The sequence below is a fragment of the Malaclemys terrapin genome, chromosome 7, assembly GCF_027887155.1.
Source record: "Malaclemys terrapin pileata isolate rMalTer1 chromosome 7, rMalTer1.hap1, whole genome shotgun sequence".
In the NCBI taxonomy this organism is placed as follows: Eukaryota; Metazoa; Chordata; order Testudines; family Emydidae; genus Malaclemys; species Malaclemys terrapin.
In genome coordinates this window covers 51272956-51296276 of record NC_071511.1, presented here as the reverse complement: position 1 = coordinate 51296276, position 23321 = coordinate 51272956, and the positions used below count along the sequence as shown (strand labels likewise).

At 50.4% G+C, this 23321-nt stretch overlaps 1 protein-coding gene across 7 annotated transcripts in view; it reads right to left on the bottom strand.

Annotated features, from left to right (window-relative positions):
• Nucleotides 1-7277: 7277 nt before the first annotated feature.
• Nucleotides 7278-23321, bottom strand: part of TRAIP (TRAF interacting protein) — a 58427-nt gene continuing 42383 nt past the window's right edge. For 6 of the 7 annotated variants that reach the window (XM_054035380.1, XM_054035379.1, XM_054035382.1 and 3 more), the window contains 5 exons: nucleotides 12397-12552; nucleotides 12095-12143; nucleotides 10638-10763; nucleotides 9926-9976; nucleotides 7278-9210 (listed from right to left, as the gene is read on the bottom strand). In XM_054035380.1, coding sequence (XP_053891355.1) covers nucleotides 9079-9210; nucleotides 9926-9976; nucleotides 10638-10763; nucleotides 12095-12143; nucleotides 12397-12552 — 514 coding nt within the window. In that variant the 3' untranslated portion in view covers nucleotides 7278-9078. The remainder of the gene's footprint in view (nucleotides 9211-9925; nucleotides 9977-10637; nucleotides 10764-12094; nucleotides 12144-12396; nucleotides 12553-23321) is intronic. The other variant, XM_054035383.1, reaches the window with a different exon arrangement.

Here is a 23321-nt window from a genome sequence, read left to right as displayed (position 1 = left end):
TTGAAAAAATTAGAGTGTTCAAAGCAGGCTGGTCGCTGGAACACTCCAGCTAGGAATAATGGAATAGGACTCCGGTTCTATTTTGTTGGTTTTTGGAACTGGGGCCATGATTAAGAGGGATGGCCGGGGGCATTTGTATTCGGACCGGCACAAGATGGACCAAAGTGAAAGCATTTGCCAAGAATATTTTCATTAATCAAGAACGAAAGTCGCAGGTTTGAAGACTATCAGATACCATCGTAGTTCCGACCATAACAATGCCGACTAGAGATCCAGCGGCGTTATTCCCATGACCCGCTGGGTAGTTTATTGGAAACCTAAGTCTTTGGGTTCCAGGGGAGGGGGGGGTGTGTGTGGTTGCAAAGCTGAACCTTAAAGAAATTGACAGAAGGGCACCACTAGGAGTGGAGCCTGCAGCTTAATTGACTCACCCGGCCTGGACACAGAAAGGACTGACAGATTGATAGCTCTTTCTCGATTCTGTGGGTGGTGGTGCATGGCTGTTCTTAGTTGGTGGAGCGATTTGTCTGGTTAATGGCGATAATGAACAAGACTCTAGCATGCTAACTAGTTATGCGACCCCCCCCCCCCCCCCGAGTGGTCAGTGTCTAACTTTTTAGAGGGACAAGTGGTGTTCAGCCACCCAAGATTGAGCAATAACAGGTTTGTGACCTGTGAAGATTCACATGTTAATAGATTGAGCTCCTTGAGTCTATTGCTAAGAGGCAGATTTTCCAATCCTTTAATGCTTCTCATGGCTCTTTGCTGACCCTTCTCCAATTTATCAACATCCTTCTTGAATTGTACACACCAGAACTGGACACAAGATTCCAGCAGCGGTTGCACCAGTGCCAAAATACAGCAGTAAAATAACCTCTCCTACTTGAGATTCATCTGTGTACACATCCCAGGATCATATTCTCTCTTTTGGCCAGAGCATCACACAGGGAGTTCACATTCAGCTGATTATCCATCCCCCCCCCCCCCAAATCCTTTTCAGAGTCACTGCTTCCCAGGACAGAGTCCCCCACCTGTAAAAATGACTTACGTTCTTTGTTTCTAGATATTTACACAGCCAGGGCTTAAATTCAGCCAGAGTCGAGCTCTGGTAAGTATTTTCAAACCCGCAGCGCTGAAGCTGTGAGCCTCAGCACACCCCACAGAGCAGAAGCCCCGAGCCCCAACGCACCCCACAGAGCAGAAGCTCTGAGCCCTGGTACACCCTACGGAGCTGAAGTAGTCTCCTTGTGCAGATAGGAAGCTGAGACACAAAAAGACTAAAGTCACTTGCACAAGGCCACACAGAAAGTCTGGGGTAGAGCTGGGAATTACTCCAGTTCTACCCAATAGCAGGCTAGCATCCTAACCAGTTTAGCCAGAGGCCTGGTGGATTCTCCAGTCCAAGTCAGGACTGCATGTCTTGCCAAGAGAACTGCTCTAGCATAAACAGCTGTCATGGGTTTGATGGAGAAGGCTCTGGGTGCGGTTCTTGGGCCTGTGCTCTGCCAGTCAGAGTAGGTCACAATGGTCCCTTTTGGCTTTAAAAGCTATTAATGAAACCACTAGATCATCGGTTAATGAAACCACTAGATCATCTGTCCTCTAGCACACCTAACTGAAGTGGCCCTCCTTGGTCATCCAGGAGGCAATACCCACCTGCCTGTCCCAGACATTAGGCCAGGAACTGGCAGCCAGAGCAGCACTGTGCTGAAAAGGTTGGCGCAGAAGAACCTGACCTCCCCTTCCCATGCAAAGGCCTGGTCTAGGCTAGAGTTAGGTCAGTGTAAGGCAGCTTACCTTGACCTAGCTCTGTCAGCGTCTATGCTACAGTGTGCCTCCTGCTGTGCTATATGTGCTACAACAACCTAAAACTCCACAAAAAGAACAGGAGTACTTGTGGCACCTTAGAGACTAACAAATTTATTAGAGCATAAGCTTTCGTGGGCTACAACCCACTTCTTCGGATGCATATAGAGTGAAACATATATTGAGGAGATATATGTATACACACACATACAGAGAGCATGAACAGGTGGGAGTTGTCTTACCAACTCTGAGAGGCCAATTAAGTAAGAGAAAAAAAAAAACTTTTGAAGTGATAATCAAGCTAGCTCAGTACAGACAGTTTGATAAGAAGCAAGTGTGAGAATACTTACAAGGGGAGATAGATTCAATGTTTGAAGTTTTTCTGTTTTAAGATAGCCACCCGCAGATCTGTCATAGAATGACCAGACAGGTTAAAGTGTTCTCCCACTGGTTTTTGAGTATTATGATTCCTGATGTCAGATTTGTGTCCATTAATTCTTTTGCGTAGAGACTGTCCGGTTTGGCCAATGCCATGGCAGAGGGGCATTGCTGGCACATGATGGCATATATCACATTGGTAGATGTGCAGGTGAACGAGCCCCTGATGGTATGGCTGATGTGATTAGGCCCTATGATGTCGTCACTTGAATAGATATGTGGACAGAGTTGGCATCGGGCTTTGTTACAAGGATAGGTTCCTGGGTCAGTGTTTTTGTTCAGTGATGTGTGGTTACTGATGAGTATTTGCTTTAGGTTGGGGGGTTGTCTATAAGCGAGGACAGGTCTGTCTCCCAAGATCTGAGAGAGTAAAGGATCATCTTTCAGGATAGGTTGTAGATCTCTGATGATGCGCTGGAGAGGTTTTAGTTGGGGGCTGAAGGTGACAGCTAGTGGTGTTCTGTTATTTTCTTTGTTGGCCCTGTCTTGTAGGAGGTGACTTCTGGGTACTCGTCTGGCTCTGTCAATCTGTTTTTTCACTTCAGCAGGTGGGTATTGTAGTTTTAAGAATGCTTGATAGAGATCTTGTAGGTGCTTGTCTCTATCTGAGGAATTAGAGCAAATGTGGTTATATCTTAGAGCTTGGCTGTAGACAATGGACCGTGTGGTGTGTCCTGGATGGAAGCTGGAGGCATGTAGGTAAGTGTAGCAGTCAGTAGGTTTCCGGTATAGGGTGGTATTTATGTGACCATTGCTTATTAGCACAGTAGTGTCCAGGAAATGGACTGCTTGTGTGGATTGGGATCTAGGCTGAGGTTGATGGTGGGATGGAAATTATTGAAATCATGGTGGAATTCCTCAAGGGCTTCTTTTCCATGGGTCCAGATGATGAAGATGTCATCAATGTAGCGCAAGTAGAGTAGGGGCGTTAGGGGACGAGAGCTAAGGAAGCGCCGACTTAGAACAACGCTTCCTTTAACCTGTCTGGTCATTCTATGACAGATCTGCGGGTGGCTATCTTAAAACAGAAAAACTTCAAAAACAGACTCCAACGAGAGACTGCTGAGCTGGAATTGATATGCAAACTAGACACAATCAACTCAGGATTAAATAAGGACTGGGAATGGCTGAGCCATTACAAACATTGAATCTATCTCCCCTTGTAAGTATTCTCACACTTGCTTCTTATCAAACTGTCTGTACTGAGCTAGCTTGATTATCACTTCAAAAGTTTTTTTTTTCTCTTACTTAATTGGCCTCTCAGAATTGGTAAGACAACTCCCACCTGTTCATGCTCTCTGTATGTGTGTGTATACATATATCTCCTCAATATATGTTTCACTCTATATGCATCCGAAGAAGTGGGTTGTAGCCCACGAAAGCTTATGCTCTAATAAATTTTGTTAGTCTCTAAGGTGCCACAAGTACTCCTGTTCTTTTTGAGGATACAGACTAACACGGCTGCTACCCTGAAACCTAAAACTCCACTTCTGTAAGAGGCATAGCGATTAGGTCAGCATAGTTAGGTTGACTTAGTGTCAGTGTAGAGGCTGCATTGACCGTTCTGGCTGTCAGCCCCTAGCGGCTGAGAGCCCGAGCCCTGCCAGCCCAGGGCTGACAGCACAAGCCCCGCCGGGCTATGAGGTGGTGGTGGGGCTCCAGCTGTCAGCTCGTGGGTGGCGAGGCTCCTGCTGTTAGTGCTCCACCTCAGTTGGTGCAAGTGCTCCTGATGAGGACATTTACCACCAACAGAACAAGGGTAGTGTGGACATGAACAGCTGATTTCATTACTGTGGTGGCAGTAGGTCGACCCACCTGACTTAATGTTGTGTTGACATGCCCACAGTAGCACCAACACAGGGTCAAGCTAACCTGCCCTCACCTGGCTTTAATTTACCTGTAATTCAGTGCTGAGCTAAAGGCCAGGTCTATCAAGCCTCCGAGGGCCTCCTTCCCAGCACCAGGAGCTGCCTGCAAGCTGAGGAAAAGGGGATGGAGCCAGGCATCCTGACTCCCCTCAGGACCGTTTCCAAGCTGGTGCAGAGTCAGTTTCAATTCCTGGAATGCCTGGTTGTCAGATGCCTGCTACTGTGGGGTGAGTGCCTCAGTGCTGGCTGCACTGCGCTAGAAAGCTTTAGTGTCGGGCCACCCAATCCCCCTGCCTTGTAGATAAACTCCTGTCCCAGACCTGCTCCCTGGCTCCATCCCTGTGCTCCCAGTAGCTACTCATCCTCCTCCATAGCCAGACTCGAGAGAGCAGCTACTCAGCACCTGACTAGCCACCATCCTTCTCCAAAGAGAGCTGGTTTGCTCCCCACCTTGATACCCTGCAGCACTTAACTTCCATGTGCCCCCAGGCCTCCTCACACTTCTATGCGACCCCTAATGCGGGCTTGGGATGCATCAGGCGAGGTATTTCCAGTAGAGATAAGGAGGTGTTAGTACCGTTATAGAAGGCACTGGTGAGACCTCATCTGGAATATTGTGTGTAGTTCTGGTCTCCCACGTTTAAGAAGGATGAATTCAAACTGGAACAAGTACAGAGAAGGACTACTATGATGAGCCGAGGAATGGAAAACCTATCTTATGAAAGGAAACTCAAAGAGCTTGGCTTGTTTAGCCTAACCAAAAGAAGGCTGAGGGGAGATATGATTGCTCTTTATAAATATATCAGAGGGATAAATATCAAGGAGGGAGAGGAATTATTTAAGCTCACTACCAATGTGGACACAAGAACAAATTGATATAAACTGGCCATCAGGAAGTTTAGACTTGAAATTAGACGAAGGTTTCTAACCATCAGAGTGAAGTTCTGGAACAGCCTTCTGTGACAATGCGGTTCTGGCGGAACCCAACTGAGAGCGCCAACTCAGGACAAAATTGCTCAAACAGGGCAGTTACAGCCCAAGGCTGGGGTTTTTCCACCTCTAAGGCAAACCAAACCAGCCAGACTAGGAGGACTTCGGTCTCATCCCACTGGCTAACCGCAAGTCTCACAAGCAATCTCCTTAGACACTCCAGTTTCCCAGTATTACCACCAGTGCCACACGTTATGGGGACAAATGGTTATGAAAACCAATACCCCAGTAAAAGAAAAAGGTTCTCCTGATCCCAAAGGACCAAGCCCCAGACCCAGGTCAATATACAAGTCAGATCTTACCCACAAATCACGCTGCTGCCAATCCTTTAGAATCTAAAATCTAAAGGTTTATTCATAAAAGGAAAAAGATAGAGATGAGAGTTAGAATTGGTTAAATGGAATCAATTACATACAGTAATGGCAAAGTTCTTGGTTCAGGCTTGCAGCAGCGATGGAATAAACTGCAGGTTCAAATCAAGTCTCTGGAATACATTCCAGAGCTTCAGCTTGTAGCAAAGTTCCTCCAGAGGTAAGAAGCAGGATTGAAGACAAGATGGAGATGAGGCATCAGCCTTATATAGTCTTTTCCAGGTGTAAGAACACCTCTTTGTTCTTACTGTGGAAAATTACAGCAAAATGGAGTCTGGAATCACATGGGCCAGTCCCTGCATACTTTGCTGAGTTACAAGGCGTATCTGCCTTCTCTCAATGGGTCCATTGTATAGCTGATGGTCCTTAATGGGCCATCAAGCAGGCTAGGCAGAGCTCATCTCAGCTTGTCTGGGATGTTACCCAGAAGCATAGCATAAGTTTGCCATACAGACAGTATAGAGCCAATACTCATAACTTCAACTACAAAACTGATACACACATATAGACAGCATAATCATAACCAGTAAACCATAACCTTGTCCTAGACACCCCATTTGACCCCCATTATACCAGATTTGGGTGCCACTACAGGACCTTGGTTGCAACAATGATCTATACGGTCCCAATTTATGTCAATAACGTCACACCTTCCAAGAGGAGCAGTGGGGGTAAAAGACATATCTGGCTTCAAGACTAAGCTTGGCAAGTTCATGGAGGGGATGGTATGATGGGATAGCCTAATTTTGGCAATTAATTGATCTTTGACTATTAGCGGTAAATATGCCCAATGGCCTGTGATGGGATGGTAGATGCAGTGGGATCTGAGTTATTACAGAGAATCCTTTCCTGGGTGTCTGGCTGGTGAGTCTTGCCCACATGCTCAGGGTTTAGCTGATCGCCAGGACAGGTTGGCAGAGGCCCTGGGGGTTTTTCGCCTTCCTCTGCAGCGTGGGGCACAGGTAACTTACTGGAGGATTCTCTGCATCTTGAAGTCTTTAAACCATGATTTGAGGACTTCAATGCTCAAACATAGGTTAGGGATTTATTGCGGGAGAGGGTGGGTGAGATTCTGTGGCCTGCGTTGTGCAAGTCAGACTAGACTATCATAAGGGTCCCTTCTGCACTCAAGTCTATGACTCTATAATACTTTCCCACCTTCCCTCCAGCCAAACTCCCCCACTGGTCATCTCTCCCTCACTGCCCCAGTGCTCCCCTCACTGAGGGCCCAGCCCATCGATCAGAGCTGCTGGAGGGAGGGAAAATTAGGGAGCCATCCAGGATTCCAGCCCAATGCTCCTGTGACAGCCAAGGGACTGATCACCTCCACGCCACATGTAAGGATAGATGCTGGAAAGCCCCCATGCAGAGCTCCAGCTCCACCCAAGGGTGCCAGCCCACACTCTGGAGATGGAACGACCGACAGCTCTGAGCCTGGCCTCTGGCCATGTATCTACCATGGCTCCACCACTGCAGCTTCTCAGCTGCCAGCTTCATGCCCTGCCCAGTGCCCTTCTACCACAGATACCAGGGAATAAGATACCAGGGCACAGCAGCTGCAATACTTTAATAGGCCCCACAGGACCCAGACTGGCTCAGAGCAGAGGCCTATATAACCCAGGTCCCTGCCTCCATCAGTGGCCTGCACCAGCTAGCTCAGAGGAATGTGCAAGAGTGTCTCAGCTACTTTCAAATTCTGTTCCCCAGTGAGAGCCTGGCTCCCTGAGTGCAATGGAAGAAGTGAGACCTTCGCTGAGAAGAGACAGCAGCGGCCACCTCAGGTTACAAATCAGCTAGCTCCATATTGTACACCACATTTATTTAATAAAGGCACACATTCTCAGGGACATACAGGAATTAGGGCACCCACACAGCACGGGCTGGGCACTGACACAAACAGCTGCTGATGCTGAAATCAGTGGAGTTAGTGCTCTGCCTTTAATCCATTCATTTTGGTTTCCAGATAAGCCTGTACCAATGCTGGATCTGTCCGGCCAGCTCTCTAACAAGCCATGCTCACTAGCCAATTCATTATAAACAGCACAATTTGAAGAGGGCTCCATTGTATCAGGGCAAGATCTGGAACAGAACCACTTGGGAAATGTGAGACGTCAGACTGAGTTTAAGGCCAATGACAGCAGAATAAAGCCCTCCTCTAGCAATCAGCAGCCCCATCATATTTCTTTCCCAGTAAGTGTAACTGGGCTGGTATTTTGCATTTAACACTCAAGCAGCAGTAGGGAGGGATCCGTCTCAGAGGAGCATTTCTAAACTCATCATATCATTTAAAAAAATTGATTAAATATATAAAAATATAAGTTCCAAACCAAAGTTCGCAGAGCATCCAGAAAATCATAGATGCCTGCCCCTTTAAGAGCCTGGTACAGAGACATGAAGTTCTTGATTCTGGAAAATAAAGCCCTACAGAAGTGGCGAGCTGGGAAAGGCCACCTGCTCCTGGTGCTGCTGAGCTAGAAACGCTAAGATCACCCCATTCCCCACTGCCTCATTACAGACCCGCCTCCTCATCAAACCTGTGCATGCCAAGCAGCTGCTTGGAGGTCAGATAAAACAGTACAGTGCCTATCGCATGCCCACTGTACAGCAACAAATCACACACAGTTTTGCTCTATGGACAATCGGCAGGCTGGCTACCTGCTGGGATGGCAGAGACAGCAACACAGAATGGTTGTCTGCCATGGATTCTGGCCTTGTCCCTTCCAAAGCAGTCTCCTGCTAGGCTAAGTCCCCAGCTGCCATGACTAGGTGTAAGGTGTCAGATTAAAAACCAGATTCGTGCCTGAGGCAGACTCCTCCTTTCAGGTGGGGTTGCACCAGGCACGCTCTGGCCCAAAGACTCCAGGATAGGGAGAGGATTGCCATGCCACTACTAGCCAGGACAGTTGGAGATGAAACATCCAGCATGGGGAGACTGCCCATCCCTGGCGTGGAAATCAGCTCTGGATGCTACAGGCTAACAGACACTGGATCCCCTTCCTCATCTTCAGGGATACGATACTCCTGAAACCAAGCTAGAGTGCTGTGTCCCCCAAGGGGCCCGTTGCCACCAGAAGTGCCAAAGCCTTAGAGACCAGGGAAGCAGGGCGAGGAAATTCATTGTTTATTCTCTGCCAACAAAGGCTCCTGGGGGAAATGCAGCCTCGTAAGGCCAGGCCCGAACCAATCAGCAGCCAGGAGATTTCTAAGTCTGATTTGTCCCACACTTTACTGCATTGCTTAGGAGTGAGGCCGAGATGAGTCAAACCAAGCAGAGTTGAGGGATCCACACACCCCACCCACAGGGAGTCCTGAGCTCTTGAGCACAAACCAGAGACCTTGTACGTCAGGCAAAGGCAGGCAGGTTGCTCAGTGCCAGGAGCCCCATCTCCCAGGACAGCTGGCAGCACATGGCACATCCTGCCTCGCCATGCTCACGGTGTAGTCAGCCTGGACTGGATCAACAGCGAACTACGAAAGGGCAGTTTCAGCCCATGGGAGAGTTCTGACACTGTGTGTTGGTCCCAGTGCCTTGGTTCTGCAGAGATGTAGGTAAGCTCCACGGCTTCTGCCCACGCATGCCTAAGTGATCAGGAAAGCCTTCAGATTTACTGAAGGAAGCTGTCCAGTTTTGCCTGGCTGGTGCCAGAGGAGGAAGCTGCTGCAGTTGTGGATGCTGGCCTGGAGACGTTCCTCTTCCTGCTCTTTACAGCTAAGGGACGGATCTCCATTGGGTTTGTCTGAAGGGAAAACTGTCAGGGAAAACAAGTCTGAAAATGGGGAGTAGGGTGATTTATTACCAGCTCCAGGATAGGATAGGTTAACTTTTAAATCAGGACCATGTGGAAGGGTCTCAGACCTGCCCAGAGAACATGGCCACACAAGTGACAGTCCAAGAGCTGCCAATTATTACATAGTGATCAGATGACTCAGATCCCCCATTCCTTGTGAATGACATGATTCACATACAGGTCAAATACAGCCCCAGGACCTGTGCCCACGTACATACAAGACCCACAGCAGCACAGTATCTGAGCCACAAGTTCCCAGATTGATCAGAATCTTGTAAGTTTCCCTCAAGAATTCCCATCAACCGATTTGTCTCCCTTCCTCCTCCCCCAGTGCCTGGAGGACAGAGCTGTGTAGTGGGACTACACACCAGAACAGTGTCTTTAATCAGACATGTAGTTAGATATTTTGCTCTCCCACCTGGGCCATGTTTGGTGTGCAGTTTAACTTGGTGCATAGAAAACAGACTAATTAAAATAAGTCTTTTCTGTGGGCAAAGTGCTCACTTAAACAAGTTCCACCACGTTCTCCCTTAAAGAGTCCCCAGCCCATTCCCAAGTGAAGCCCATGCATTAATCACCCCACATACTCGCCCCAAATGAGAGAGAAGCAAAGCAGAACGTCCTGCCCGCTTATTTCCACAGCGCAGATGGTGGGGAAGGATACGGGCTGTATGAACTTAGTTCTACCTCCTAAGCCATCATACCCCATTCTCACCTAGAAGAGAAGAGAGAAAAGATATAACACCACGCAAGGTCTGCCTCTTGGGTGATGCTAGGTACTTCACCCAATCTGGAAGTTTGCAGTGTACTGGAAGGGAGGGACAGTTCCAGGCACCTTATGTACAGAATGCTTTGGTCAAAGCAGACTAGCAACTAAGGTGCCTGACCTGAGACAATAAAGAAGCCAGAGTTTCAGGAAATGCTGAGCAACTGCCCTCTCACGATCAGGACCCTTTGAGGGTCTCCAAGTTGGGTGCCCAAAGTCACTTTTGAAGAACTTGGCCATATTCTGATGGAAGCTTACACAACAGACAGAACCTCCCTTAAAGAAATAGGACCTTTAGTGGGAAACGTGGGGGAGACACACAAGCTGCCGAGAGCTAGAGGAATGATGGTGGACAGGATCTCAGTGAAGGGCGATGGCCATTTGACTAGCTTCACAGTGCATGAGGGAAGACAGGGGGCTCTAAAGGGAAGTCTCTAGCCACATTTCTCACATCCACAAACACATAGGGAAAGCAAGAGTCTCGTTTTCATTCACTCCCTCTTAGATCACTCAGGGGGCTAGGATGCCTATGACTGACCCTTGACAAGCCTCCACCACTGGAGGGCAGGGAGCAGCATCCTTGCTCTGATTGGCCAGGGCACATACTCACAGCTCCTGTGTTCTTGTGTGGCCCCAGCAGGCTGCTCACAGGTGGCTTCCTGGAAAGAACCGAGTTCCTGATGAATGCAGGAAAGAATTCTTCTAGAGGGTCATCCTCTTGCTCACCTGCCCAGCTCTGTCCCAGGAAAGAGAGCATGAGCAGCTTTACTCCCTGAATTTCATTTACAGAAACAGATATCACTGAAAACCTTACCAAGCAGCTTAGGAATTATTGCTCATGTACCCCATGGTTTACCCTTTTAATGTGGACCATGGAACTGCAGCTTCTCAGCTAGTCAGTATCAATGTCTATGGTTTCTTGCTATTAAGAACAAAGCTTGGGAGCAAGTGTTTGTGTTTCATGTGGCTAGTAAGACCAGCTCTCTTCAAAGTGTTTGCCGCCATGATCCTTAGAGTTTAACACCACTGGTGTCATTGGCAATAGCAATAGTGTGTGTGCCAACTGAGTGCACTGTAGAAATGCCCAGAAACTATTAAGAACGGATGGCCGGCAAACCTAGAATAGCCCTTGGACTTAGGCAGCTGTGTTAGAGCATTTGTATGAACACCGTCTACGCCAGTGGTTTTCAGACTTTTTCCCTCGTGACCCAGTTGAAGAACATTGTTGATGCCCGTGACCCAACATAATTATATCTTTTAACTAGAGTTTTCATAAAATCATAATATTGCAATACATTCCAGCTTAACCCACTTTACATAACTAACACTAGACACTAGCCTTAGTAAGCCTATGGCAAGGAGTGTGGGAAGTGGCCCTGGGTAGGGGAGAGGGTGGGGTTTGGGGGTGAGGGCTCTAAGGTGGGGCCAGGGATGAGGAGTTTGGGGTGCAGGCAGGCTGCCCCAGGGCTGGGGCTGGAGGACTCCTCACAGCCCTCTGCCCATTGGCAGCAGCTAGCTCCAGGGGAAGGGCCTCTCTTCCTGCTGGCAGGCAGCAGCTAGCTCCGGGGGAAGGGCCTCTCTCTCCCCCTGCCAGCAGGCAGCACGGAGCACAGAGCACCAGGGGAAGGGCCTCTCTCTTCCTCTGCATGGAGCTCCATGGGAAGGGTCCCTCTCTCCTGGCTGACAGCAGCGAGCTCCAGGGCTGGGGGAGAGGCCTGCAGCAGCCCTGCAAGACCCAACTTGCTCCTCTCCCCAGTTCCCACCCACCACCTACCTCTTTCCTCTCCAGGTCCCTGCTGTATGGCCCTTTAGAGCTGCTGCACGGCAACAATCATTATAATTTGAATCAGCAGTGCCTGACATTCTGCGACCCAATACTAGGTCGGGACCCATATTTTGAAAAACACTGGTCTAGGCGATGCACCTTGGAGCATGTATTGCAGTACTAAGATCAGAGCATGATGGTTGTACAGCCCAAGCGGAGGGATATTCTGGTCAATTTCTTAAGTCTATTACCAGATTGAGAATAGCAGGGGGATCTAAGAGGCCAGCAATTGGTTACTTTACCTCCACTGTTTCCTTCAAAACTTTTTTTGCTAAGTTTGTCACAGGAGGCCTGTAAGAAATCAGATCAGTGAGTCAGACATCTATCTGCTGTAGGTTCACTGCTTCAGAGGATTGCAGCCATTAGCAGAGAGTTTGCAGGGGAGAGGAGCTGCTGGATGGAAGGCCAAACAAAGATTAATGTCTCCTGCTGCAATTAATCAAATGGGTAGAGATCCTGAAGCTCAGCAAAAACGTGAGCATTAGAGGGACTGAAGCTTGGTCCTCTTGGTCCCACCTAGGACTGGAGAAAGGGGAGAACTCACGGCTTTTTATCCAGCTTGGGTTTTTTTGCAGGGGCTGTGATTGATTTCTGAGGCTGATGCTCAGGCGTCTCGACATCAAAGGTGGCGTCCAGGTCGATCTTGTGGCTATGGGCCAGGCGGTGGAGCTTTGGGCTCAGCAGTTCCACAGGAGCAGGGCTGCAAGGCCATTTCAGACATGTCAGCCATCACCATCAAGTTACATACCGTCCACCAGACAGACAAGAGAGAGACCTTAATGCTCCAAGCTACACTGTCTCTCAGGAGCAGCGGTTGTAAATATTTATATCTTGTCATGGTGCCAGAACCCCTGCTCAGGATGGGTACCCCATTGAACAAACACAGAAACTGCGGTCTCAGATGACACAGCCCAGAGCTAGCATTCGTTGCATCACAGAACTGCACACATTCATGTAAGCTTCTTCCCTTCAATTTCAGCAGGCTTGGCAGAATTCTATTTTTTGTTATAATTTCAATAGATAATGTTTATTTTTATGCTTTTTAAAATTCTCAATTTAAATGTTCAGTTTCAGGAAATTATTGGGTGTGTGTGTGTTAGACAATTTAATGACAACAGATGCAGAGATTCAAAAAGTTAAAGATTTGTAACGGTTAAAACACAAAACGGCCAACATCACATCAAAATCTACGAAGTAAACAGCCTTACATCAATCATTAGTTCTCAAGCAGCATTTTTCTTTGCCTAGCTGTAAATTACCATTACCATTGATGGAAATATGTTGGCATCAGTTTGTGTATGTACAGTGAAATGGATGTTCGTCGACATTTACTGATAAAAATCAAATCTTTCCAAGCCTAAATTGAAGGCACTTGGGTCAAGATTATTTCACCCAAAGCCCTTTCCATCCAAAGGGTCTGAGCCCTGTTTGAGGAAACTGTACCACATACTCCTTATAGGAGTGCACCTCGAATGCTGCTGCTCAATCTAGTTCACCCCACCTGCCATCCAGAGGTGGGGAAGTTACAGTACCTTCCAAACAATGTAAGCTCAAAGGCATTCCAGCATCACCACATCACGTTCAAGCCTAATATACAAGCTAGCCTGCTGGGAACTCCTTTTCAGCACAGCCTTTCACCCCAATGTTCTTAACTAAGATCCCAAAGTTGATAGATCTAACAAATCCAGAGTAGTTACAATGACACTTCTCTAATGTTGGGTTATAACAGCAGCCACTAGGAACAAAACTGGAGTTTCACTTATAACCTACCCCTTCATTTTGTTCCCTCAGAGCTTTCCAAATCACACCTGAGTCCCTCTCCGAACACATGCTTCCAGATACCTACAAACCATGTCCTCCCATCAACCTAGTATAAGTGAGAGGGGATGAGAAAGATACAAAAACAAAAACAACAAAACCAGAGTTTTTTTAGATGGTTCTGCACATTCACACTTATGGGGACTGCACTGCCTCCTTCTAGCAGGGCTCTCCCACACCATCCCGACACACTGAGGACAAGGCAGTAAAGGGGGTGGAGAGTCCTCATCACCTGTGTTCCTTCCACTGCAAAGCCAGAGACAGAACAAACAAGGACTCTGACAGAGAGGGGGAGGCAGGTGGGAAGAGTAAGCATGCAGAGCCATCTCGAGGGATGCCGGTTACAAGTAAGTTAAGTTCATTTTTTCGAGTGGCTCTGCATATTGCCACCTATGGGACAGACTGAGGAGCAGTGCTCAAACTCACCTGGAGATGGGAGCAGAGTCCTAACCGAACAGAGACTGAAGCACCGCTTTATCAAATCCAGCATCTGCCCTAGAGATCAAGTCCAAACCATAGTGCCTGGTTACAGTGTGTACCGAAGCGCGGGTTGAAGCTCTGCAAATTTCCTGACTCATATGGTATGCGGAGACCACCTTAGGGAGGAACACGGGGTGTGGGCGGAGCTGGACCTTGTCCTTGTGAAAAACCGTGTACGGGGGTTCAGAGGTCAGGGCCCTGAGCTCCAAGACTCGTCTAGCTGACGTAATAGCAACCAGAAATGCCACCTTCCATGAAAGGTGAGACCAGGAGCACGTGGCCAATGGCTCAAATGGGGGCCCCCGTAAGACGAGCTAAGACCAGGTTTAAGTCCCACTCTGGAACCGGGGGTCTAGAGTATGGGAAGAGGTGACTGCAGAGATACCAGCGGCGGCTTGCCTCTGGAGTGCGGGGCCGACATGGGCGGGGCTCCGAGCACAGGCATGGACATGACCTCCTGGGCCGGCTGGAGGGTTTTGGGTGTGGAAGGCATCCAGACATCTGGAGAGGCCTGTTCCAAAGAGGCCGGGCTACTCCGCTCTACGCGAGTTGGAGGCCTGGGGCCCGATGGGGATCGAGGACTTCCCGACATGGGCCTAGCCTCTTTCTGAGACTTCCTTCGGTGCCGTTGCGAGGAGGGAGTCTTGGTCCTCTTGGCATGTCCCGTGGATGGGGAGCAGTGCTGACTGATCGAAGGCACCGGCTGATCGCCGCGTACTGAAACTGTGGTGCCCGGTACCGGCTCGTTGTTGTGTGCCGGGGACAGGGTCAGTGCCGACTCCATCAGAATGGCCCGGAGCCTAATGTCTCTTTCCCTTTTGGTCCAGGGCTTAAACGATTTGTAAATTTTGCACCTTTCGCTGGTGTGGTTCTCTCCCAGACAGTGCAAACAGTCTGTGTGCAGGTCGCTCTTTGGCATAGAACGCCGACAAGAATCGCACGACTTAAATCCCAGGGCTCAGGGCATGCCCCGGCCCGGGCTCACTGACTAACCAAACTAAACTAACTACATATACTAAACCAACGAACAGTTCTGGGGACAAGCTACAGCGAAGCTCCGACGCACCTTTACTGGCGGCAAGAAGGAACTGAGGGTGGGGGGAGCACTGCTAGGGGAAAAACTTCCAGCACTGGTGCATGTGGCGAGCACGCACACCTATTGTGGAATACCCATGAGCAATCACTCAAAGAAGAAACCATATAACCCATGTGGTGTTTAGCATACGGCACAAACAATCTAGACAATTTATGACAATTTTTCGTTCTAAGTAGTAGGCGAGAGCCCGTCTGGCGCATACAGTGTGTAGGATGATTCCCCCTTATTAGAGTGCAGTTTGGGTGGGTGGGGGGAGGGCAAATTACTTGTCTGACTGACATGAAAATCAGAGAGACAATGTCGGTGAGATAATACCTTCTGTTGGTGAGAGAGAAGTTCATGCAGAGCTCTTTTGACCTGAAGAAGAGTTCTCTGTAAGCTTGAAAGCTTGTCTCTCTCATCAGCAAAGTAAGTCTACAAAACATATTACCTCACCCAATTTGTCTCTCTAATATTCTAGCACCAACACTGCTACAATAACACTGCCTATGAAAATCAGACACCACCTTAGGTAAGAACCTGGGATCAGGTCTGAGATCTACCTTGTCCTTATGAAAAGGAGTGAAAGGTGGATCAGCCACAAGGCCATTCAATTCACTCACTTTCCTAGCTGACATGATGGCAATAGCAAAAGCTGTTCTGATAGATAAATGCTAGAAAGAACACTCCGCCCAGGGTTCAAGGGGCATGGCCAACACCAAATTGAGATTCCAAGAACAGACAGCATAAATTTAATAAACTTTTCATAAACCTTTTGACCGAATGAAGAAACAGCAATCCACTACTAAATAAAGTATGATACACAGAATTGGCTACCAAAGGGACTTTTAACAATGAGTTAGATAAGCCCCAGACTTTAAGTACATTAAATATTCCAGAACACAAGGAATGAAAGCAGATACAGATCAAGTTTTCTTGTTTTCTATGCTTAAAATCTGGTCCTCTTTAAACGCTAATCGCTCTAGTGGGCTGTTTTCTACAGTTAATTAGCCTGCCCTGAACAGATGAAGAACATGACTGCTCAAGAGCAAAGTTCGAGCACCCATGCTGTCAAGTGAAGAGACAGCGGGTCTGGGTGAAAGATCTTGTCCTCCTGCTGAGATAGTAGGTCTGGAGGCAGAGGAAGACACAGAAAGACTTGGCCAGACAAGTTGCAGAAGATAAGTAAACCACTGTTGATGGTGTCAGGCTGGGGCAATGAGAATTATCCTTGCCCTGCCCTACCATCTTTTTCACTAACTTTCTGGATCAATGGCAAGGCACACATCAAACCCTTTCCCTGTGCAAAAGGAAAGCATATGACAAGGATAGACTGTCCCTGCTCACTCTGCAGTGGAAGAGGTGACTCTCTTTGTTGGAACTAATTATGAACAGGTCTACCTCCAGTCAACCCCACTGGAGAAAAGACAGTTACCTTTTCCGTAACTGGTGTTCTTTGAGATGAGTTGCTTATGTCTATTCCACAATGGGTGTGCGTGCTCACCATGTGCCCTGGTGCTGGAAGTTTTCCCCCTAGCAGTACCCGTAGGGGAGCGCCCCTAGCGTGGCTCCTCTATGGTACGGTATAAGGGGCGCTGAGCACTCCCCCCACCCTCAGTTCCTTCTTGCCAGACAACTCTGACAGAGGGGAAGGAGGGTGGGATGTGGAATAGAAATGAGTAACATCTCGAAGAACACCAGTTACAGAAAAGGTAACTGTCTTTGCTTCCTCAAGTGATTGCTCAAGTGTATTCCACAATAGGTGATTCCAAGCTATATCTGCTGGAGGTGGGTAGGAGTTCACAAACTCTCGGGACTGAGCACAGCCCTGCTGAACCCGGCATCTTCCCCAGTTTGGTAGACGATCGCATAATGCGAGGTGAACATGTGAACTGAAAACCATGTGGCAGCCCTGCAAATGTCCTGAATGGGGACATGGGCTAAAAAGGCAGCCGACGAGTCTTGCACTGTAGTAGAGTGTGCCCTCACAATTGACAGCGGGGGCGGAGGGCTCAGAGGTCAGGGCCCTGAGTTCCGAGACCCGTCTAGTAGATGTGATCACCACCAGGAAGGCTACCTTCCATGAGAGGTGCGACCAGGAGCATGTAGCTAGTGGCTCAATGGGGGGAACCCGTCAACTGGGCCAGCACCAAGTTCAGGTCCCACTGCGGGACTGGAGGCCTAACCTACGGGAAGAGACGATCCAACCCCTTAAGGAATTGGCCAGTCATAGCATGGGAGAATACTGTGTGCCCCTGCCCCGGCGGGTGAAAAGCCGATATGGCCGCCAAGTGCACCTTGACGGATGAGGGCACCAGGCCCTGGGCTCTAAGGTGAAGGAGGTAGTCTAAAATGAGCTGGATTGGGGCAGCCACGGGGGAGATGCCCTGCTCAGCCACCCACCAGGAAAACCGAGACCACTTTGCCAAGTAGGCTCGACGCATGGAGGGTTGCTTGCTTTCCAAGAGGACGCACTGAACGCCTTCCGAGCATGTCCTTTCCTCCTGGCCTAATCATTGAGTAGCCACGCCGTGAGGTGAAGTGCCACTAGATTGGGGTGGAGGAGATGGCCCTGGTCCAGCAGGTCCAGGCGGGATGGCAATGGCCACGGTGGGGTGACCAGCAGGCTCATGAGGGTCCCGTACCAATGTTGCATGGGCCATGCCAGGGCAATCAGAAGGATCCGGGCCCTGTCCGTCTTTATCTTTTCCAGGACTTTGCCGATCAGTGGGGTTGGGGGGGAAGGCACAGAGAAGCTGGCCTCACCAGGATAGGAGGAAGGCATCGGAGATAGTGCCCATACCCCTCCCCCCATGGAGCAGAACTGGGGACACCGGTAGTTCTGCCGGGTCGCGAACAGGTCCACCTGGGGAGTTCCCCACTTTTGGAAAAGTCTGAGCATCACCTCTGGGTGTAGAGACCACTTATGCTGATAGGAGAAGTCTTGGCTCAGGCGATCCGCCCGCGAGTTCTGGGTGCCCAGTACGTGGTAGGCCTGTAGGCAAATGTCATGGGCTATACAGAAACCCCACAACCTGAGGGCTTCCTGGCAGAGGAGCGGGCCCCGCCTTGCCTGTTGATGTAAAACATCGAGGCCGTGTTGTCCGTGAGAACCCTGACCTCCAGGTGCAAACGGAAGGCCACGCACCTCAGCCGGACCGCCCTGAGCTCCTTAATGTTTATATGCAGGGCAAGGTCCTGCGCGGACCACAGGATCTGAACGTCCCCCACATAGGCTCCCCACCCCAGGTCTGATGCGTCGGACATCAGATCTACTGACAGGGGCCTGCCCCTGGACAAGACCCCGGGAAGCATATTACCCAAGGAGGACTACCATTATAGGGAGGCAATCATGGGCTTGGGCACAGTGAGGACCTTGTCCATCCTGTCTCTGGCCTGGGAGAACATTGAGGCCAACAAGAGCTGGAGGGGCCGCATCCTGAGTCTGGGGTGGCGAACCACATGTGCATGCCGACATGTGACCCAGGAGCTGGAGACACGCTCTGGCTGAGGTCACGGGGAACCTTGTGACTATCAACGAGCCCGTTCAGGGTCTTCAATCTGTCCGGTGGGAGGGAGGCGCTGGCCGATGTCACGTCCAGGACTGCCCCGATAAACTCTATGCACTGTACCGGGATTAACGTGGACATGGGTGTCATTCACCAACAGGCCCAGAGTGGCGCATGTGGATCGGAGGAGTGCCACGTGATCCTGCACCAGCCAGTGGTCTAGATAGGGGAAGATCTGGACCCCATGATGTCTAAGGTAGGCCGCCACCACCGACATGCACTTTGTGAATACCATGGAAGCAGTAGACAGTCCAAATGGGAGGACCGTAAATTGGTAGTGCTCTTGCCCAACCGTGAAACAGAGGAAGCGCCTATGCCCCTCAAATATATGAATGTGGAAGTATGCGTCCTGCAGATCGAGGGCGGCATACCAGTCCCTGGGATCCAGGGAGGGGATGATGGAGGCCAGAGAGACCATGTGAAACTTGAGCTTTACCATGTACTGGTTCAGGCCTCAGAGGTCCAGGATGGGCCTGAGTCCCCCTTTGGCTTTCGGGATAAGGGAATAGTACTGCTTGCATTTGAACTCCACTGGCACCACATCCACGGCCTCTAAGCCAAGGAACTGCCCCACCTCTTGCTCTAGCAGGGCCTCATGAGAAGGGTCCCCCCAGGAGGGACGGGGGAGGAGGGTGGTTGGGTGGGATGGAGGTAAACTGAAGGGTGTAGCCCAAGGAGACGGTGTTGGTGACCCAACAGCCCGAAGTCAGCCACGACCACTCCGAGAGAAAAGCACACAACCGGTTGGAGAAGGGAAGCTTTATTGTGGGTGGATCCCTAGTGTGAACTGGTAGGTCACCCCCAGGCGTCCCATCAAAACTGACGTTTCCCCGCCTGTTTACCCTTGGAGGACCCAAGCTGGGGGACAGACTGGGACTGCCTCTGCCAACATTTCTTATAGTTCCAAGACTTTTTATAAGGGGGCTCATATTTAGAGTGGGTGGCCTGGGTGGGAGCCTGCTGAGGCTTAAATTTGGACCTAGCCGGAGCCGGGACATAGAGGCTAAGTGTCTTAAGCATAGTGCGGGAGTCTTCCGCGCCGCGAAACTTCACATCCATCTGTTCCGCAAAGAGGGCCTTGCCATCGAACGGGAGGTCCTGCAAGGAGTTCTGCACCTCACTGGACAGCCCAGGCAGCAGGAGCCACAATGCCCTTCTCATGGACACTGCAGAGGCCATGGACCTTGCAGCTGTATCCACAGCATCTGACGCTGCCTGCAGGGTTCCCCTGGCAGCTGCTGTACCCTCCTCCATCAGAGCTTTGAACTCCTCCTTGTCATGCTCCTGGAGGGAGTCCTCAAATTTGGGTAGAGCGCCCCACAAATTGAACTCATACAGACCCAGAAGAGCCTGATGGTTCGCCACCCTTACTGGAAACTTGAGGATGAATAAACCTTTCTCCCAAATAAATCCAGCCTCCTTGAGTCTTTATTTTTTGGAGTAGGGGCTAGTTGGCCCTGCCTCTCCCTGTGGTTGACCGACTCGACCACCAGGGAGTTGGAGGAGGTACAGATATTCATGCCCCTTGGCGGGCATAAAGTACTTCCATTCTGCCCTCTTAGAGATGGGGGGGCAAGAAAGCTGGGGCTTGCCACAAGGCATTTGAAATTTTTGCTACCCCTTCGTGGAATGGGAGGGCCACCCTGCCCAGTACCGAGGCGGATAGGACATTGAAGAGGGAGTCCGAGGGTTCCTCCACCTCCTCGGCCTGAAGGTTGAGACTTGATGCCACCCTTTTCAACAGTTCCTGGTGGGCTTTAGAGTCCTCCTGCAGAAGAGAGGGAGGAGGGGCTGTAAGTCGCCTCATCAAGGGAGGGTGAGGATGCAGGCGTGGTACTCTGCGTACCCACCGGTACCGGAGGTCCCACCATTTGGTCGCCCTCCGGGCATGGAACCAAAGATGCATGCCCCACTGACTCCTTTCTGGGAGGCTGGGAAAGGGAGGCCAATGATCATTCCAAGGTTCCGGCCACCGAGCGAGCCCTCACCGGGGGGGCCATGGGGCCCATTGGTACCACGGTGGCGGCCAAGGAGCCCGGTGTCACTGCACTTGCTGTGGCACTGACGGAGCAGGCTGTTCAACCTGACTAGCTTGTCCCATCGACTGACGACTATGAAAGGAGGCCAGGCTGGTGTACGACCTGCCGCTGTCCCTGGACCGGGAGGAGTAGTGGCATTGGGAATGGTGCTGACCATGAGACTGTGATCCCGACATGGAGGAACAGTACCACCGGTAGCAGCTGCTCCGCGATCAGCTCAGGTGGGCAGATCCGTGACGGCGAGGTGCTGGCGATCAACACCCGGGACTGCGGGAGCGATGCCACGGCACGGTCCCGGAGCGAGACGAAGAACAGGAACGGCGTCGACGCCCGTATCGCAACGGGCTACGGTAGCCTCTCGGAGATGAGGATTTCTGGTGCTGTTTGTCTTGGTCTCGACGGGGCCCGCTCCCTTCGCATGGTCTGCGGTCCCTCAAAGCGGAGCGGTGCCTGGAACCCCTGGCAGTTGGAACCCAGGCAGACAACCTGGTGGGGGGTCGATGGTGACCGGCATGGACTACACACGGGACGGTTGCTGGGTTGTGAACGGCGTTGGGAACGTTCCCTCGACCGCGAATGGTACCGACCAGGAGGCGACTGCAGAGATCCAAGCGGTGGCTTGCCTCTGGACCGGGGAGCCAATGGTGACTGTACCCCTGGTACCAGCAGAGACATAACGTCCCGGGCCCCTGGCATGGAAGGCACCCGGACATCTGGGGAAGCCTGTGCCAAATGGGCTGGGCTACTCAGCTCAACCTGAGTCGGAGGCCTGGAGGCTGACAGGGACTGAGAACTGCTCAATGTGGGTCTAGTCTCTCCTCCCGTCTTGCTCCAGTGTCTTGGTGGAGACGACCTCTTTTTAGCCTTCTTGGCGTGCCCCATGGACGGGGAGTGGTGCCAACCGGTGGAAGGCACCAAAGGGTTGCCATGCACTGTGGTGCCCGGTGTAGACTCGGAGCGGTGCACCGGAGTTGGGGTCAACGCCCACTCCATCAGAATGGCTCGGACCCGAATGTTCCTTTCTTTCTTGGTCCAAGGCTTGAAAGATCTGGAAATCTTGCAGCGATCGCTGAGATGGGTTTCCCCCAGACAGCGTAAACAGTCCGCGTGCGGGTCACTCACTGGCATCGGCCGCCTGCAAGTGTTGGACGACTTAAAGCCTGGGGCATTCCCTGACATGGGCGCACTAAACTAAACTAACACTAATCTAAACTACTTCACCTACAGGTACTACTACTATGAACGAACAAGAGTTCAAGAGGAAAGCTGCAGACAAGCTGGAGCAGAGCAGTTCTGATGCACCCTCACTGGCGGCAAGAAGGAACTGAGGGCGAGGGGAGCGCGCAGAGCCCCTTATACCACGCCATAGAGGTGCCACTCCAGGGGTCGCTAGGGGCGCTCCCCTATGGGTACTGCTAGGGGAAAAACTTCCAGCACCGATGCACGTGGCGAGCACGTACACCTATTGTGGAATACACGAGCAATCACTTGAAGAAGAATATGGTCCAAACCACCTGGTCCTTAGGGACTGTTCATGCATCTGAGAGCTGCCTCTGTTGAGAAAGTCTGGGACTACATTGCTTTCCTCTGCCAGATGCAGGGCCACAGAATAGACATCGTGAAGGACACGCCAATCCCATACACTTATAGCCTCTACACACAAGAGAGCGGAGTGAGCATCCCCCTACTTGTTGATATTGCTGTATGGTCCATCACCATGTGTACAACCCTGCCCTGTAGGCAAGGGAGGAATGATGCGAGGACCAAATCTCTCAATTCCAACATGTTGATTTGCAGACTTCTTTCCCGATAAGACCAGTGCCCTCTGTTGTCAGCTCGTTTCCGTGTGTGTTTTCTCTCCATTCACTGTCCCAGCTCTGTGCAGGTAGGTGATCCAGCAGACCTTGATAGAACTATCCAGAAATATCACAGACTCAGTCCGGCGGCAAAGGCACTTGGCCAGGTTTATTATCAATGAAGCATGGTACAAGTTCCCCATAGATACTACAGGTACACACTAACGCACATATGCCCATTACAAGGGACCAGCTCAGTCAGCAATGTGACTTTCTGCTATCCCTGATGCCGGACAAAGGGTTACGGTAAGATTGTCTCAGCCCGACATTTATAGATTAACAACTGGGATACACAATTTATGTACCACCTTACAAGTTTCATGACATCCTTTTGTTACCTCCCCTGGTTCCTGATATTTTGGACAGAACATCCCTAATCATTAATTTGTCAAACCATTTTATCTTACACTAGATTGGGATGTATCTGTACTAGCTAGAATATATTTATGTAAATATCTAGTGCCTAGTACACTAGCAAAAGCTTCGCCACGTTCACATACTGGACAGCAAACTTGTAACCATCTGCTTTAATACATGGCCTGACTTTGGTTCACAGCCTGTGGTTCAGGCCTCAGATCTTGCACCAAGCTCAGTGCTCCAGACTCTCTCTACTACACCCTCTAACTGTCAAA